This window comes from Pezoporus flaviventris, unplaced genomic scaffold (assembly GCF_033815535.1).
Source record: "Pezoporus flaviventris isolate CSIRO_AGI_PZ_B2104156 unplaced genomic scaffold, CSIRO_AGI_Pfla_v1 ptg000001l, whole genome shotgun sequence".
Taxonomy (NCBI): domain Eukaryota; kingdom Metazoa; phylum Chordata; class Aves; order Psittaciformes; family Psittacidae; genus Pezoporus; species Pezoporus flaviventris.
In genome coordinates, this window is record NW_026892549.1 from 10,634,804 (window position 1) to 10,652,603 (window position 17,800).

General features: G+C 39.3%; 1 protein-coding gene across 4 annotated transcripts in view; it reads left to right on the forward strand.

The window, feature by feature from the left end:
• Positions 1–17,800, forward strand: part of THSD7B (thrombospondin type 1 domain containing 7B) — a 285,500-nt gene that overhangs the window by 74,268 nt on the left and 193,432 nt on the right. For all 4 annotated transcript variants that reach the window (XM_061444781.1, XM_061444804.1, XM_061444797.1 and 1 more), the window contains 2 exons: positions 3,509–3,678; positions 17,219–17,374. In XM_061444781.1, coding sequence (XP_061300765.1) covers positions 3,509–3,678; positions 17,219–17,374 — 326 coding nt within the window. The remainder of the gene's footprint in view (positions 1–3,508; positions 3,679–17,218; positions 17,375–17,800) is intronic.

The window sequence follows — 17,800 nt, forward strand, 5'->3', positions numbered from 1 at the left end:
GTAGCTTTGGCTCTCCAACTCCATGCCAGGCACTTCTCCTGTGGCTGCAGTCGGGTGTCACAGTGCAAGAGCATGCTTTGCCTTGATGGTAACAGAAACCTCTGGGTTCTGCTCTTCTGCTTCCTGAACTGACTTTCTAGCAGAGAAATTGAGAGCACTGCTTATGATGTGAAAAGCTATTCAGCTGTACCAGCCAAGTTCCCTCCTAGACACCTCAAGCACACACTTCATTGTTCTTAAACTAGCAGTTTTTGCTTGCCCATTTTCTTAAGCAGACTGATACAACTGTCTGTGGATTGTGGAGTCCCCATCTGGGTTGTTATTTAGCTAATCCTCTAACCATCAGCAATGGGATCTGTTAATCTTTGAAGTAGCTAGACCTTCTGCAACTCAAACAGTAGTGTCAATAACTGAAACAAACCTATTGGGAAGCCAAAGGAAAAGGCTGAGATATTTTTCAGCTGGTAAGAGATCTCTAGATAAATATGGACTGCAATTATACTGAGTTTGTATCAGTCTAACTAGATATTGGTGAAAGTTAAAATGAGATGTTAAACCTGTTGACATTTGAAATTATTGTCACTGATGGGTTTTGGCAGAGTGATCGCAAGAATATGCTGGAGCTGACCAGCTTTGGTCCAAATGTGTAATATCCCATCCACTTACTGAGTTATTACACTCTTCAGCCTCTGGGGCTAGTGAATGGAGTGGCTGGGTGGCATTGGCCCCTTAGCGTAATGCTGGTACAGTGCATTTCTGGTATAGTCTGCTCTAACAATAGAATGTCCATAGTGGCGTTGGTGGCTTTGGTTATCTTTGTTCAACTGGAGAAGTTACAGCCATGTGGTAAACCCACTGTGGATGTTGCTAATAATTTGCAAGTACTGGCTTGAGGTTGCCAAAGTTACACAAAGCCCCAAGTACTTGCACACCAGTAATCTCAGTTTTTTGCTAATGGCTATTAACAAGCTTCTGATTAAATATAAATAGAGATTATGTAGTCAGTTTCTTGTCATTAAGTAATGTTTATTCTCATTGTCTTTAGTGTGTAGATGGGCAAACTAATACCATGTATCCATGCTGCTTAAACTCCTGCAAGGAGTCTGCCACAAAGCTGTCCAAGGTTGCTTAATCCATCTGAAAAGGTCTTGCATTAGGTCTCCCACTCACAGGGATAGTGCTGCCTTAGATAAGTTTCTGTTGCGGCGCGCTTGTTAATGGTCACGAAAATGTGTACCTTCTAAACACCTAATGCTTGGGGATCAGGATTTCTTATGGGAAAACTCTGCACAGCCAAGGGTATGTCCAGCTGGGAAAAAGCAATATGGGCTGATGGGGCTTAGGCTTTAAGCTGCTCACAGCAGAGCAGGCAGTGGCTGGAGCATGCAGTAGCTCTTTGTTAAAGACTGCTCTGTGGTTTAGCAGAGTAGCACAATATCCAGCTACTCCATGAAAATATCTGAAGGTTTGTTTTTTTTCTTTTTTTTCTTAAGATTTAAGGGCTGATGAAGTTTAATTATCTCTGAGTTAAGATTTAGTTATTTTGCATAATTTTAATCACTGATGGCCTATTTTTTGTAGGTGTTAACTCTCACAATTCACACTGAATGTGAGAAGCAGGTGCTTACGTTCCTAAAGGAACCCAGAGTTCACAGCTAACTCCCTAAGCCAGATATTGATAGTCAGTTTTAAGAAATACTTCCCTAAAACAGCTATTTCTGTGGCTGTGGAAAGATGTGCGTGTTCTGCATTTAAGCTTCTAGTTTGAAATTGTAGACTTGAAGAGCACAATGTCCTGAAGTGGTGTGGAGGATTCCTCTTCAGGATGAAGAGCACTCTTCATTGCCTTTATGATGAGGAAGGTTGCATTTAATACCGCAGGCCCAAGAAATGCAATTAGGAATTCCCAGAAGGAACTACTAGAAGAAAAAAATTCATGGCTGTGCTTTATATGTTGTGGGAGTTCAAGTATTTCATGCTTTTCATATGAGAAGTGTATTCTTTATTGTTTTTTCTGTTGATAATAAACTCTGCGAGGATATCCAAATTTGCACATGATACTGTATGTTATTTAAGAGAGCATGACAGCTCATCTGAAAAGTACCTGTAAATTAAAAAGTAATTGGCAGTATTCACAAACATTTTCCATGGGTACGTTGCAAAATCTGTAAGTACTCTGGCTAGAAATCATTCTTTTACCCATATTTACAACATAAGAGAATATCGATGTGTGCTCAGGCAAACTAATATATTTATTTTTTATATAATTTTAAGATGCGTGTTTTCTTGTCAAGCTGTAGTCAAGAGCAGATACTTGCTATGAAGCATACACAGAATTACGATGTGGAAGGCTTTTTCTGCAGAGGCACCTCATGTGCTTGAGTTTACAGCGATCAGTTGTCAGGTTAACAAACATACACTGTTTTAACAGCCGTGGATCTGCTGTAAGAGGAGAGAGCATTTGTCTTGAGGATAAAAGAAGTAAATTATTTTTAGCTTACATTACACAACCCTCAAAGATTGTATGGAAAAAAGTAAACTATGAAATTTAGAGGAGCAAAGGAATAAAACAGCCAAAGTGTGAACAGATTGGTTATAAAAACAATATTACCTCAGATTTGCATTCAGGAAGCTAAGAAAGTCTTCAAGCCTTTTTTACTCCCCTGATACTGTGACCTGTGAATCAAAATGAATTATGCCTGTTAAAAGCTGTTGTATTAGAAATATGCTATACATTTGCAGACACGTTGCTGAAATAACTTATGCTTTCCACTGATACACGATACTGTTTTCCCTTAGTTTTAATAAGTTCTTCCTGGAATTTAAACTGGGTACATACCAGTAATGATTGTACAACATTCACAATTCATTGCCCAAGTACTTTATTCTTTCTTGAAAAGCATTAATGCTCTTTAGGTGTGAAGGGAATGCAGAATGACAATATTTTTATCTGGAGCTTGCTGTGGATCACAACTTCTGGAAACTGAAACAAGAACTGAGTTACTTTAGCCAATCCCTTGAAGAAATTGGTAGTACCCTAGGCGTTTATAAAGCTGTCACCTATAGAAAAGCCACCTGGTGCTTCGAGCTCCACTGATGTATGTGGGGTTTTAGCTATTAAGTGCATTTCAGAGTGAGACGTTCAGCTCTTGGCAGAGAGGGGTGGTTTAGTGGTTTGAGCTGCATGTTTGAAAACTAGTTTTTGCACTTAATCAAACCTCTTAATCTTTGTTTCTTCTTTGCACCCTGCTCAAAGTGTTGTCAGGATGATTTAGTGTTTCAGAATGCTTTGGAGATCTGAAAAGTTTTACACAAACGCTTCAGACAAATAGCAAATACTCAACCTTTGTAAATTTAACATTCCAAGTGTTTCAAAACACTCCATTTTGGACAGGGAAGCACTGATATAAAGATTAAACCAATTGTAGTTTGTCATCTAATAAAATACCACTCCCTCACCCACAGCTTTTCAAAAACTCGTTTTACCTGCTCTCTTTTATTTCCTAAGATTTGCATGGAGGACTTCGGAATGGAAAGCTTGCCAAGTGTCTCTCCTGCTTGACCAGCAGGACCCTCGCCACCACAAGCACGTAGGCCTTTGTGGAGGTGGCATACAAACCCGGGAAGTCTACTGTGTCCAAATCACCATGGAACTTGGGATGCACCGACTGAAGGAAGGTACATACGTGTAGTCATTCCGAAATGTTTGGCCCAAGTAGATTTGAGTAAAGTGAATAGGGCAAAGAAAAAAAAAAGTAGATAACTTGCAGTCATTAGTAGGTTTCAGCTGGCTGATGCTAAGCATTGTATCCATGCTTACATTGTGAAGTGTTACTGACCATCAGAGGGAGCAGGAGCATGTGTTCCTCAGGGTCCCGAGGAACTGCCAGGAGCTACAATCTTATGGGGTGAATTGCTGCCAGTTCTGTAGGTTACTTGTGAAGGGAGGGTTTCAAAGAATGAAAAAGCTAATTTTTGCTTCGAGTTGAGTTTTCTTCCTCTCTCATACATCAGGTAGCCCAGCCCCTTGATAGCTGAATACATTCATCTGTGGTTTTAGTCCTGGTTTAGAGTATAAAAAAGGGTGTCACTGCATTCCGGATATGGCTTTAGCCTCTGCTTCAGACTGGTACACAATCTTTCTTGTGATCTGAAGGGGAAAGCAAAAATAATATTGTCACAACTTCTGAGCAGACAGATGGTTTTTGGACTCTAGAAGTGAGTTATATTTCTTTTAGAAGAATAATGAGTAGATACAGATGCATGATGAATAATTCATCTTAGACTGTTTTATTTACTCTGTGTGGTGCTCTTGCAGAATATGTTTTCGAGCAGAGATGTAAGATAATAAGAACACAATATCATATCTTAGATTTATTTACTTACAAAGGCAAAAGCAAATGTTTCCTGGACACCCAGTGTGTACTAGCATCCCCCCCAGACTCTGAGATTATAGAAAGCCAGGGCCGTTTTAATCTCTACTCAATCCATGCATAGTTGCTGCTTCACCTCTCCCAAACATCTGGCACTACCTTGCTCTCCCAATACAAACCCTATTGTTGTTTTGCACAAGTGTGCGATGTACATAACTTTCAAAGTAAGAAAAATGCTGTTTATGAGAAGTGTGTAACGTTTCTTGACTGTCTTCATCCTTCTAACCGCTTTTGTGTTCCTGCAGCCAGCACACGGCAAGTGGGTACGCAGCAAACTTCAACTGACTTTGTTCACATTTCTTTATTCTTTTTCAGTATTGTGGGTTACTCAAGAAGATTAGAGGAGTGTATCTTGAAACTCTTGCAGCAACATAATTTGTAACAGAATCGGTGCTCTATATCCAGTGTGTGATCACCTGCAAGTTTTTTCCTTATTTAAAGTTCAGTTCAATGTAAAGATTGCAAACTGTCCCCTCAGTGAAAAGGAAACACTGGGATAACTCTTCCTTGTTTTTTACAGTTCTAACCCTTTCTTTAAAAAAAAAATAATTCATAAAAGCGACTGAAAAAAAACAAAATATGCAGAGCAATTGTACAAGGTAAACATTATTACTGCCATTGCAAGACAGTAGTGCAGATTTGCAGTAGTCCTGACAAAGTGAGAACCATATTTACTGCCAACATAGTTGCATGCAAATAGAAAGAGGGCCTTCCCAGTTATCCCTTCCTATCCAGTAATATTCAGTGTGTCTCACTTGCTAGCTGATCTATTTTTGTTCTTTGAATAAATAAGGAATGACATCTTTTCAGGCCTTTTTTCCTGGCAATTTGAACTGATAGAATACTTCTATTCATCACTAATACTATCTATTCATCATCTTATATTTTATTGTATCATTTTTTCAGTGATGGAGGAAGACGAAGAAGTGAATCCTATATCTAAGCCAATTTAGAGTCTAATTGCTACCATCAGAAGTATAGTAATTTTTCTTTCTTCACCTCTTGAGTGTCCTTAAAGGGATCATTCAGGATCAAACAAGCGAGTCTAATAGGTTATTACAGTCCATCACAGTTGTTACTCTTTTGATTACTTCCAATGAGAATTTGGACCTAGGCCCAATAATATATGTGAAAGAAATGTGTCCTGTGGTCTCTCCAGCAGCATTCTTGGATAAAGTATGTTGAATCCTAGTTGGAGACAGGTACCATCTGTGATTTATTTATACATATTGCTCAAAGCTCTTTTATCCCCCAAGGATATCTCTCTCATTTTTCATTTGCTTAGTCTTCCCATCTACTTTCTCATTTATTAAAATGGGTATATTTAGAAAGGGAGACCCTGTTTTCTTGTGTCCCTATATATAGAAGGTTAAGTCTGCTGAAAGCTTTCTACATTTTGATTATAAAATTCCAACTTGCAGATATTGGAAATAGGAAACTTATATTCAGGTATTACTTTCAGAAATGCATTGATAAGATTTTATATCTTTCTCTCCCAAGAGGTGACCTAACTAAGAAATACCTGTCTTGATCCAATTGAAGTTATATATTGTTTTAGGCCTTGAAGAGGAAGTCCATATTTTTAAGATGGGTGATGAGTATTTGGGGACAGAAGGTCTTCCAACTTTTGAAGTCCTTTGTAATATTCTTGCATTCTGGGACACTTGAATCTAGACAAAGCTGGCAGGGACACTTGGTAAATGTGTAAAGTGTTTTGTCATTCAGGTACCTGTAGGTAAGCTGATGTATAGGCACTTAAGAGACTGTGCTATTTTTAATGTTGGCTATTCAGTTGAAGGAATCTACATCTCTACTCAGTTGTGAGGCTTTTGTTAATTTAGACTGAACTTTATCATAATTGGCTTTAAGCAGAACCATGTGTTTTTAAAGAATCTAATTGAATTTTAACATTTTAAAAATTATAATTTTCACACAAAGATGGTCTTCTAATACTTAAAGTTTATGATTATTTTTTTGATATCCAGAGCTGGAAGCAGCAAAGCTACATGTTTGAAATGATGCTGCATTTAAGGAGGAGACAAATTTTGCACAAAAAGTAGCATAGAAAATGCAAGTGAGCTACCTATGTACAGCTCCAGTCTGCCCTTTCTGTCATTCATCTCTGCATACTCCCTGATCACTGGGCCTGAACGTTCTGTGTCTGGAGCAAACTGTAGGCGTAGTGGTGGATACCCTTATTCATACCTCTTTTTTAATGTAAATCTCTTCAGTGTTATGGAAGGTGTTTTCAATAAAGCAGAAATGCAGATCCTCAACTTATTTTCAAAGCCAGGCACGGCTAAGTGAACACATGTTTTATTCTCTTTTCTGAATTAATACAACATTTTTGTGACTGTTGATTTTATAAAATGTTATCTGGAATGTGTTCTCCCATGATACATTTTCCCACAATAAATTTTAATTAATCTGGGCGAGCATCACTTACTAACAATCCCCAGTGTACCAACAAAAAAGACCTTTGGTAAAAGTATGGAAGGATATTATGCAATGATCACTTTATGAAATTTCTCTCCTTGTTTGGCAATACAACTCTTCTCTCAATCACATAAAGTCCAATAATATGGGAATTAAAATTCCTCTTAGAGCCTGGGAATGGTGTCTGAATTTATATTCAAACAATTAATGAACATACGAGATTCCTACATTTACTCTTCTGCCTCAGGATTTTTTTACTTCCTTTCTTGAAGGCCAGGGAGCATCCTTTTGATTTCTAATTAAATTTTGCTTTTTGGATTTGTCCATAGACTGTAACCCTTAATCAGTTGTCTGGGGGTGGCATCCTTTATAAAATTCTCCAGAAGCATCTCCTCTCTTCTCTGAACTAGTTACCTGCTGTCCCTAGTGACTGGGATTGCACGTCTCTCCATATTTTCTGTGGTTTTCTAAGTAGGGATCTGCCTGTCCTGTCATTCTTTCATAAGGTTTGTGCCTTATATATCTTGACATTTTTTCTTTTTTACTTATTTGAATGAGATCCAATTTACCTCTCACTTTCAGAGTCGTCTTAAAATGTTTTTGGGAGCCTGTCTGCTTAAGTTTTAATTATAGGACTGAAAAGACTTTTATGAAATGTTTTTCTTCCTTGAATCCCCTTTATTGTTTACCCAGCATAGTAAAATCGGCTAATAAAATGTATCTGTTATTACCAGCTCACAAGCAAATCATTGCAGTTTCCTATCTTCTTAATACTTTTTATTTTCCATCTGAAAATCCACATTAAATTCTCATACCTGTACAGGGTTCTAAAGTCTTTTTACACTTTTTTGGCTTAATAAGTGTCTCCATCATATTTGTCTCCATATATTTATTTTTATTTTATCTTGAATTTCAGTGGAAGGTATGTGAGGTAGTTGTGCCTTCATTATTCTCAGATACCTTTTAGTGTTACCCTGCAAAACTACTTCTTACGGAAGTCTTTATTACTTTTATAGCCCTCTTTCCTTTGAGAGATACTCAGCCCTCACCTGTTAGTAGATATATTTTCTTGACTTATTTCACTGCAGTTCAACCATTTTTGATTTATTTTTAGCATGCAGTTCCACCTGGGTCATCTTGCATTGTATTTTTTTTTATAAACTTGTGTGTTACCAGCTGTAGCAGCAAGAACAAACTCCTTTAGTCTGTTTACAATTCAAGATCTAGTAAATACTCAAGTGCCTTTTCAGGTCTAATGGTTGCTTTCTGATCCATCCCTGTGTGTATTTCCCTATGTATTTTTGTCTTACAAGCCACTTTACTGACAGAATCCCCAAATGGTCTGAAAGTGTTGCCTGCACTTTAATCTAAGCCCTACTTATACAAGTCTCAAAATGATAATTTAATGGCCTTTATCCTTTCTTGTTTTCCACAAAATGTTGAGCTTTCTCTCTACTTCAGTTAGGCAAAACTGTTTAATCCTTTCTTATCTGATGAGTGAACTTTTTAGACTATTCTTAATTCCCATATGGGAGATGTTTTGGCAATGTATTTTATTTTCCAGAAATTAATGTCTCTTTGGAGTTACACGAAGATGAATTTGAGGTCTCCTTTATTTATATGTTGTATTATTCTGTATTTATTCTCATTCTTTTCTTTCTGCCCTTTTGTCTTTTCTAGCTCTAAAATATGTGGGTTTGCCTCTTTGCTCTGTATGTTCTGTTTCCTAATGAGGGTGCCACATTTTTTTCCCCCTGCAAGTTCTTTGTTCTGCTGTGAATCATGATCTTCCAATGTACGTCTTTTGGGGGATTACTGTTTCAAATTGGTACATAAGGCATCTGTTCAATAAACTCTTCATTGGCATTTGAACATGCCACCACCCTTTGGGTGCTATCTGTCTTGTCTGACTTTTCAGAAACAGTAAGTTGCTTGTGCAGGTTGTTATCATTTATGGCTGTTACCATCCCACATATTTATTGGGAAAAGATGCGTTGATTAGAGATAAGCTACAGATAGGAGTTGGGATATGCGCTGTTGGAGTGAATATGAACCCTGTGTGGAGTATGAACACTAGATTAAATGCACACTTTTTTTTTGTTTGGGTGTGGTTTGGTTTTTTTGGGGGTTTTGTTTTGTTTTCAAATTTATGCTGGTGAAGCTGCAGGAATTACAAGATTGATTTACTCACTGGAAATTAGAGTTTAGGAACTTTGATGTTTAAATCCTGTTGTCCTTGTCTGGTTTATAAAATTGAAAAGGAATAGGTTAGAATATCTTAACAATGAGAAAACTTTGCAAGGACCATAGAGAGATAACTGATGGTCAGCAGTGGTGTGAAAAAAACCTCTGTTCAGCTGGCTTGTGGTGCAGCAGTAGAAGCATCCAGCCTGGGGCTTAGTTGTCCTGAATCACACAAACCCGCATTCTCAGGTGGAAGACTCCCCTCTAAGGATCTCTCTCATCCCAAACTAGTTATTTATCATTGGGATGACCGAGCTGCTTTGAGAAAATGAGAAATACACCTCTGAAGTGTAAAATATATTCAGGCAAGTCTGCATCAGATTTATATTTCTGTGATGCAGAGTTATTGATCTGTAAGCTCACCAAATGCTGAGCAGAATTTACAAGATAAAACTCATATAATGGAAAAATAAATATGTAACAGCTGGCTTCTTCAGGGGAAACCCTTTAGAAGCAAGAGAGGAAATGATTTTATTCAGTTTGTTGCAGTGCTTGAGAGTATTGTTTAAATGTGTATTTCAAAAATTGTAGTTTGAATCCATTAGGGGAAAAACCCAAACATTTTCCCTAATGTCTTTTAGAGGTGTAATATTTTCAGTTCTTTCATGTCTAGAAACTAATTAAAGTAAAATGAAGAGAATAATGTATAAAAGACTTTGACAGTGAAAGAAGTGTGCCTTCTAAAAGGTGCCTTATAAATAATATGCCTTTTTTTGTCAACAAGCTATTTGATATGACCATGAAATATTTATCCCTTTATGAATACTTTGATTTATATGACTGGCTTTGGTATGCAGCAAATAATATGCTGCCCAGTCAGTTCATATGAGATAATAAGTTTTGACTTAGGGTTTTATCTTTGAAACCTAAGATTTTAATTTCATTTGTATTTTTGTCATGATTTCCTGCCACCTGAACTGGATTAATTTTATTTAGAATGGTAGTGGTTTGCTGTAAGTAATTTTGTCCTGCTGTTGTTACTGGGACGGGGAGCTATGTTGTGTTCAAACACTATTGTTGAGTCATATGAAAAAATAAGGGGATTGGTATGTACGAGGCTATGCCACAGACTAAGACAGTGGGGAGGGGTAATGAAGCCAATGGTGGCTGTGCTTGTCCTGGAACAGGAAACATTTGAGATAAATCAATCTTGTGAATTTGGGTCAACTCTTCATGGAGCAGTCCTGCTGATTTCAGGATCTGAGCTGGCATGGCTATGCCATGAGTGGACTAGCTTAATGTGTCACTATCTTAAGCTTTGGGCCACCTTTACCACGTTCCAGTATCATAGAAGCATTCATAGTGGTGCTTTTCTTGTTGTACCAGGACTGCTGCAGTGATGTGTCCTTCACAGAACAGATTTCTGCTCATGGGTGCTCCTTCCTGTTGAACGAATGCTAAACTTAGTGATGGGTAAAGTTCACCCACTTATGAGTCTTTCGTGAAGTAGATCATCACTTCTGGGTTTTCTTCCCTGTGTTCACTGTGGCTTCTGTCACCCCACCAGGTCTGTCCCAGTGGTTTTCAGCGTCTAATGGCATTTTCTGAATAATAGCTATCAAGGCTCAAACATCCTGGAGAATTCCTTTTTCATTCCTGTCGTTTCCTTCACTAGCACCTCAGCATCCCAATTGTTTCTACTGTTTTTCCTGGACACTCTTGATGACTTTTCTCCTCTGCTTTGCTCAGCCATGTGACCACTGGTGTGAAGCCCCATCTTCACTCTGAATTTTGCCAGATCTGCAGTTTCTGTTTATAATCTCTACAAATTCTGCTGTAGCAAAACAACACAGTATTCCAGTTGGGATCAGGATCCCATTGTGCAGCAGAGGGTATGGACACAGGGAAACTTTTAATACTATGGAGTGCTAATAGTCTGTGTCACTTTAATAAAATTGCGAGGATCTTTATTGTTCTGAAATACATTAAACTGTTGTTGCTCTTGGCAATCTGCTATTAACCCTCTTTCATGCTGTGATTAGCTTTCTATTCATACTTTGTTTCTTGTCTATTAGATAGATTTAATTGAAAATAGGACTTTAACTTTGTGCCTTGTGGCTTCAAAAAGAATTGATTCTTCTTAAAGGCATGAAGGAACCCTTTCCATCAGGCATGGGGTGCATCGGGCTTTTTGGTGGAGGGGTGCACTAGACTAGGGTTGGCACCATTTCCAGGCTAGTTAAGTTACCTTCACTACTTCTCCTTTGTCTAATGTTTTGGTTTTGCTATAAAAACTAGGCTTTCATGTTAGAGAAACTACTTACAAGTGTTTTGCTGGGTTAATCCCTATTACATTTTACACATGTAGGTTTTTTAATAACATGACTCATTCCTTTGTGATTTTCTCAAGTAATTTCCCCTTGTGTTGATCCGAGTGTCTTTGGTTCATGAGTCCTGGCAAAGGCAGTAGGAACTTTCACAAAGATATGCCATCTCTTTCTTGTACCCTGGCAATCATTAATTTGGCTTAGTCCTGCCAAAGATAAGGTAAGCATCTGGATTTAATGCTTTGAGAATTGAGTATTAGCTAAAATATGGCTGTATCAGTATATAAGAGACAGTCCTGGTATTCTTTGAGTGTATCCCAGATACGTTAGTGGTATTTGGAAATGCCTCATTTAGGTGTTAATGTCAAAAATACTTGTTTTTTCATTGGAAGAGGGAACTAAAGTTAAGGTCTGGGAAAAAAATGAGTTATTTATCTACTGAGGAATTGAAAACCGACATTTGAAAGGAATCACTGCAACCAAAATATCATCCTATGTATTTCTCCCTGTGTCTGGTCATCATTGCTTTTTAACACAGTGTTGGTATGTATGCCTGCAAGTATATGTGCATATGAGTATATTCACAGATAATTTATTTATTGTATTAAAATTACATTATGGAAATAATCCTATCAGAGCTGATTTTGTCTTCCACTCTTCCTCCAAATCACTGCCTGAGTAAAAATATATAGGGAAACAAGATACTTTAGAACCCAATTTATTATATCCTGCTGGTAGCAATAACCTGAAAATAACAGCAAATAGTAAAATTCAAACTCGAGGCAGACACTGGTGCTGGGAGCAGCTGTAGTCACATTTATAAAGGATAGATTCAATATAACAGCTATAGAAATGTGCAATGTTTCAGAGGCTCCCAGATTAGTGCTTGATTGCTTTTTCAAGTTTGTTCTATAGATTGGGAAGAACACAGGATTTTAAAAGGTATGAACAAGCGTAATAAATAAGCTGCTACTTCAGTCAGAAATATTGCCTCCCTCTCGCACCCTTTAATTCCCCGGCTTCTGCCTTTCCCCTTCACCCTAAAAGTGGCCAATGTTTTTCAAAGGTAAATAATTATGCAAAAGGCAGTGTGTGAAAATTCTGGCATTTAAAAGGTTCACAGGAAAAAAAACACCTAATAGTAAAAAAAAAATAATAATTTATTACAATATGAAAGAACAGCGCTAGAAAATCACATCAAGCTATTAAATAAAATAGATGGAAATCAGGGTTGTCGATCAAATGGCTGAAGAAGAGATGAAATTCCTTTATCTAGGACCCCACTGGTCCATCCAGTCACTCTGGCTGTCATGCCAGAGTGACTCTTCATACTTCCTGGTTTTGGAAAAGAATGCTATTGTAGATGCATTTATCAATGCAGCTTGTTTCTTTTTGTACTTATCTTATTCCTGAAGACTTTCACTGGAAGATTGTAGAGTGAGTATAAGCTGGCACCCTCAATGACATGATTTAGTGGTGGTCTTGGCAGTCCTGCGGTAATGGTTGGACATGAGAGGAAGGTGGTCGATAGGGATTTCCTCCAGAATAGGAAGGAGTCTTTCATAGAATCATAGAATCATAGAATAGTTAGGGTTGGAAAGGACCTTAAGATCATCAAGTTCCAACCCCCCTGCTGTGGGCAGGGACACCTTAGGCTAAATCATATCACGCAAGGCCTCGTCCAACCTGGTCTTGAACACTGCCAGGGATGGAGCATTCACAACTTCCCTGGGCAACCCATTCCAGTGCCTCACCACCCTTACAGGAAAGAATTTCCTTCTTATATCCAATCTAAACTTACCCTGTTTAAGTTTTAACCCGTTACCCCTTGTCCTATCACTACAGTCTCTAATAATGAGTCCCTCCCCAGCATCCCTATAGGCCCCCTTCAGAGACGGGAAGGCTGCTATGAGGTCTCCAAGCAGCCTTCTCTTCTCCAGGCTGAACAGCCCCAACTTCCTCAGCCTGTCTTCATACGGGAGGTGCTCCAGTCCCCTGATCATCCTCGTGGCCCTTCTCTGGACTTGTTCCAACAGTTCCATGTCCTTTTTATGTTGAGGACACCAGAACTGCACACAATACTCCATGTGAGGTCTCACAAGAGCAGAGTAGAGGGGCAGGATCACCTCCTTGGACCTGCTGGTCACACTCCTTTTGATGCATCCCAGGATACGGTTGGCTTTCTGGGCTGCAAGTGCACACTGCCAGCTCATGTTCATTTTCTCATCAACCAACACCCCCAAGTCCTTCTCCGCAGGGCTGCTCTGAATCTCTTCTCTGCCCAACCTGTAGCTGTGCCTGGGATTGCTCTGACACAGCTGTAGGAGCTTTCACTTGTCATGGTTAAACTTCATGAGGTTGGCATCAGCCCACCTCACAAGTGAGTCAAAGTCCCTCTGGATGGCATTCCTTCCCTCCAGCGTATCAACCAAACCACACAGCTTGGTGTCATTGGCAAACTTGCTGAGGGCGCACTCAATCCCACTGTCCATGTCAGCGACGAAGATGTTGAACAAGACCGGTCCCAACACCGATCCCTGAGGGACACCACTCGTTACTGGTCTCCAGCCAGACACTGAGCCATTGACCAACTCTTTGTGTGCAGCCATCCAGCCAGTTCTTTATCCACCGAGTGGTCCATCCATCAAATTGATGTCTCTCCAATTTAGAGACAAGGATGTTGTGTGGGACAGTGTCGGATGCTTTACACAAGTCCAGGTAGATGACATCAACTGCTCTCCCCCTGTCCATCAGTTCTGTATGTCCATCATAGAAGGCCACCAAATTGGTCAGGCAGGATTTCCCCTTAGTGAAGCCATGCTGGCTGTCACCAAGCACCATGTTGATTTTCATGTGCCTTCGCATGCCTTCCAGGAGAATCTGCTCCAAGATTTTGCCAGGCACAGAGGTGAGACTGACTGCTCTGTAATTTCCTGGGTTATCCATTTTCCCCTTCTTGAACATGGGGGTTATATTTCCCTTTTTCCAGTCATCGGGAACTTCACCTGACTGCCATGATTTCTCAAATATGATGGCCAGTGGCTTAGCAACTTCATTTGCCAGCTCCTTCAGGACCCGCGGATGGATCTCATCAGGACCCATGGACTTGTGCACGTTCAGATTTTTAAGATGGTCTCAAACCAGTTCCTCTCCTACAGTGGGCACAAGGTCTTCATTCTCACAGTCCCTGCATCTGCCTTCCAAGACCTGGGTGGTGGGGTCAGAGCCTTTGCCAGTGAAGACTGAGGCAAAGAAGTCATTCAGAACCTCAGCCTTCTCCAAATCCTGTGTAGCCAGTTCTCCTGAGAGCTTCCTGAGGGGGCCTACATTCTCCCTAGTCTGTTTTTTATTTGCTATGTACTTGTAGAATCCCTTCCTGTTATCTTTAATACCTCTAGCTAAGTTTAATTCTAACTGGGCTTTAGCTTTCCTAACCTCGTCCGTAGCTTCCCAGACAACATCCCTGTATTCTTCCCAGGCCACCTGTCTTTGCTTCCACTTATTATAAGCCTCTTTTTTTCATTTGAATTTTCCTCAGGAGCTCCTTATCCATCCAAGGAGGTCTCCTGGCCCTCCTGCTGCACTTCCTTCTGGTTGGGATGCAACACTCCTGAGCTTGTAGCAGGTGATCCTTGAATATCAACCAACAGTCTTGGGCCCCTCTGCCCTCTGGGGCTGTATCCCATGGAACCTTCCACAGCAGGTTCCTGAAGAGGCCAAAGTCTGCTCTTTTGAAATCCAGGGCAGTGCACGCTCTTCTCACTGTCCTGAGGATCTCAAATTCGAGCACCTCATGATCGCTGCATCCAAGGCTGCTCTGGAGAGTCACATTTCCAACAAGCCCTTCCCTGTTGGTGAGCACGAGGTCAAGCATGAGTCAGGGATGGCTGGTAGGCTCAGCCTACCAGTAAAAATCTGCCCCTTTACTTTTTTGTAATGATTTTTTCTTCTTTTTCTTTTATCCAAAATCAGTTTTAAATATCCTCAGCACCACTGGTTGTAGCTTGTTAGTTTTTGAGGAGAACCAGCCTGCTTTATCTAGTAGCTTCCATGTTTAAATAGTTAAATTATAATATAGAAACAATATAAAAATCACTGAGGAGGGAACAGCTATTGCTAGCAATGACACCCTGAGTTAAAGCAGAGTAGGACTGGACTTTATTCCTTGGGTAGACCATCTGTCCTCTATTTCCTTTAATTTTTTCAAGTGAACTTCATAAAAATGGTACAGTTTTTGTAAAACTTGATGCTGAAAGGTAGGTTAAGTCATGCATGAGACCTCTTGGTAAAATAAATACTCTTATCATTAAAACTCTAACGTTAATCTCATTCTGTCACTTCACTTGCAAGGTCTCTAGAAAAGGTCTGTTTATGTTAACATTCAGGTGAATTTATGTCACCTCATTGTAATGTCTAAATGGACATGTCAAAGACCTTACAGTGTCACAGAAAACATTCAGAAAATAGTCATTTTTACTAACATATCTTTCAGTTTAGAATTAAATCACTTATGTTGTTTAATCCTGTTGTTCTGATGAGCTGGAATAATAACCAAAGATATTGGTCTGAAGTCTCAGCTTCAGTATGTGCCATTCAAAATTTATTGGGATTTTGAGCACTGAAGTCTTGTGTTTAAAAAAAAACAAACGACTTGTGTTTTTCGTCAAACTGCCCATTTTAAAGAAAATCGTAAAATATCAGAAAAATTAAAGATTCCACTTTATTATTTTCATAAATTCTTTTCAAGTCAATTCCATGCATGGAAGCAAAGAAAAATAGATGTTAAACATTAAAATGAGGATAAAGCAAAATCAGTAGCTATAAAAATTAATGAAGTCTCTGTAAGAGATGGCAGAGTAAACTCAAACAGGCTTTTGCCTTTTGACAGACTGCTTTGATATTGCTTTATCTAAAGAGACAGCCAAATTCAGCCCATAGTGTAATTAAAATGCAGTATTATATAATGACTTAGAAGACAGATTTAAGAGTCTTTCTCCTTCTTTTCGTTCTTCCCGCTGCCCCTCATAAAAAGGCCGGAGAAGTTAATTGAAACTTAAAGTTAGTTGAAATCTCTTATGATAAAGGAAAATACAAAGGGAATTAGCTTTCGAAAGTTATTGTCAGTATCAACTAAACTGGTACTCGGCAGAGTTTGGGGTTAGTTCATCTCTTGGATGAAGAGGTTTGGAGAGTCATGCATGCCTTGGGTGTAGGCAGCTCAAGTACATGTTAAGATGCTTTATGTATATGTCTGTGTAGAAGAAAGAGAGCTCTGCTCAGTTTTATTCAATTTATTTCAATTTTATTGAAAGTAGATGGAGAAAAATTCAAAGGTTTAGACCATGCATCTGTAATGCAGAGGTGGCAGTGCCCCTTGTGGGGATGAACATGGGTAGATTCCCCTGTGCTCAGGTTTGTATTATCTGCCTCTGCCTGGCTCCCAGTTGCAGTGTGAGCTTTTTTGGATTTCCTTCTCATGTGTCTTTCTCTTTAGTATGATATAAAGAGGTCTCCTTGATCGTAGGTGCTTGGGGATTAGATTCTAATTTGTTGAAGCAGCATTGTTGAAAATCAACAATGAATTTAGTTTTAAAGCACTGTTTACCATTAAGCTTAGTTTTAGTTGTCCTGCTGAATATGGATGATTTAGATAAAACTTCAAGTGCCTTTCTGAACACAGGATTAACTTTTTGCTCTAGGAGGTAAGACCCTAAGAAAGCACTGGAGTTTGATGTATTCTGGAAACCTAAGGCCCGCAGTAGAGTCTGGAGCTCCATGCATTGGTCAGGGCAAAGCTACAGCCCTGCTTTTCTTTTTTCCTTTCTTTTTTTCTCTCAGTTACTAGACCAGTTGATGGGAAGCTATGTCTAGGACCTGCTCCCTCTGCCTCCCAGCTGTGTAACCTGCCGTGCCCATCTGAATGTGTGGTATCTGTTTGGTCGGTGTGGGGCCCCTGTCTTCACGAGAACTGCCAGGACCACCACAGAGGAAGAGGTAATGGCTACTCTTAAATACTGCTTTTGCAGTGTTTGGGGATCTAAAGCAGGTAATGGAATATTTTAAGATTGCAGAAGCAGTTGTGTCAAATTTTACATAGGAGGCTAAATGTGTTTTTTTTTTTAAGTTAATCTAACCATAGGATGAAGCTCGTTGATGTGATGTACATTCAGGAATGGAATATGACCTTTGAAAGCTTTTTGCAGTTATTTTTGGGAGGAGAAAAGGAAAAAAAAAAAAAAGAATAAGATAAGATTTTCAGCCTGATTCAGATCCTTTTGTCCTGCACTGAACTTGTAGAAAAAGAGGATTTCCTGGGATAACAGCTGCAGACCTCCGCAGTGCCAGGCTGTCCATCTCTGATCCCACTCGGAAGTCCAGCTGCATGCCTGGATTCAAGGGCAATGCTTGGGTGGTGTTTAT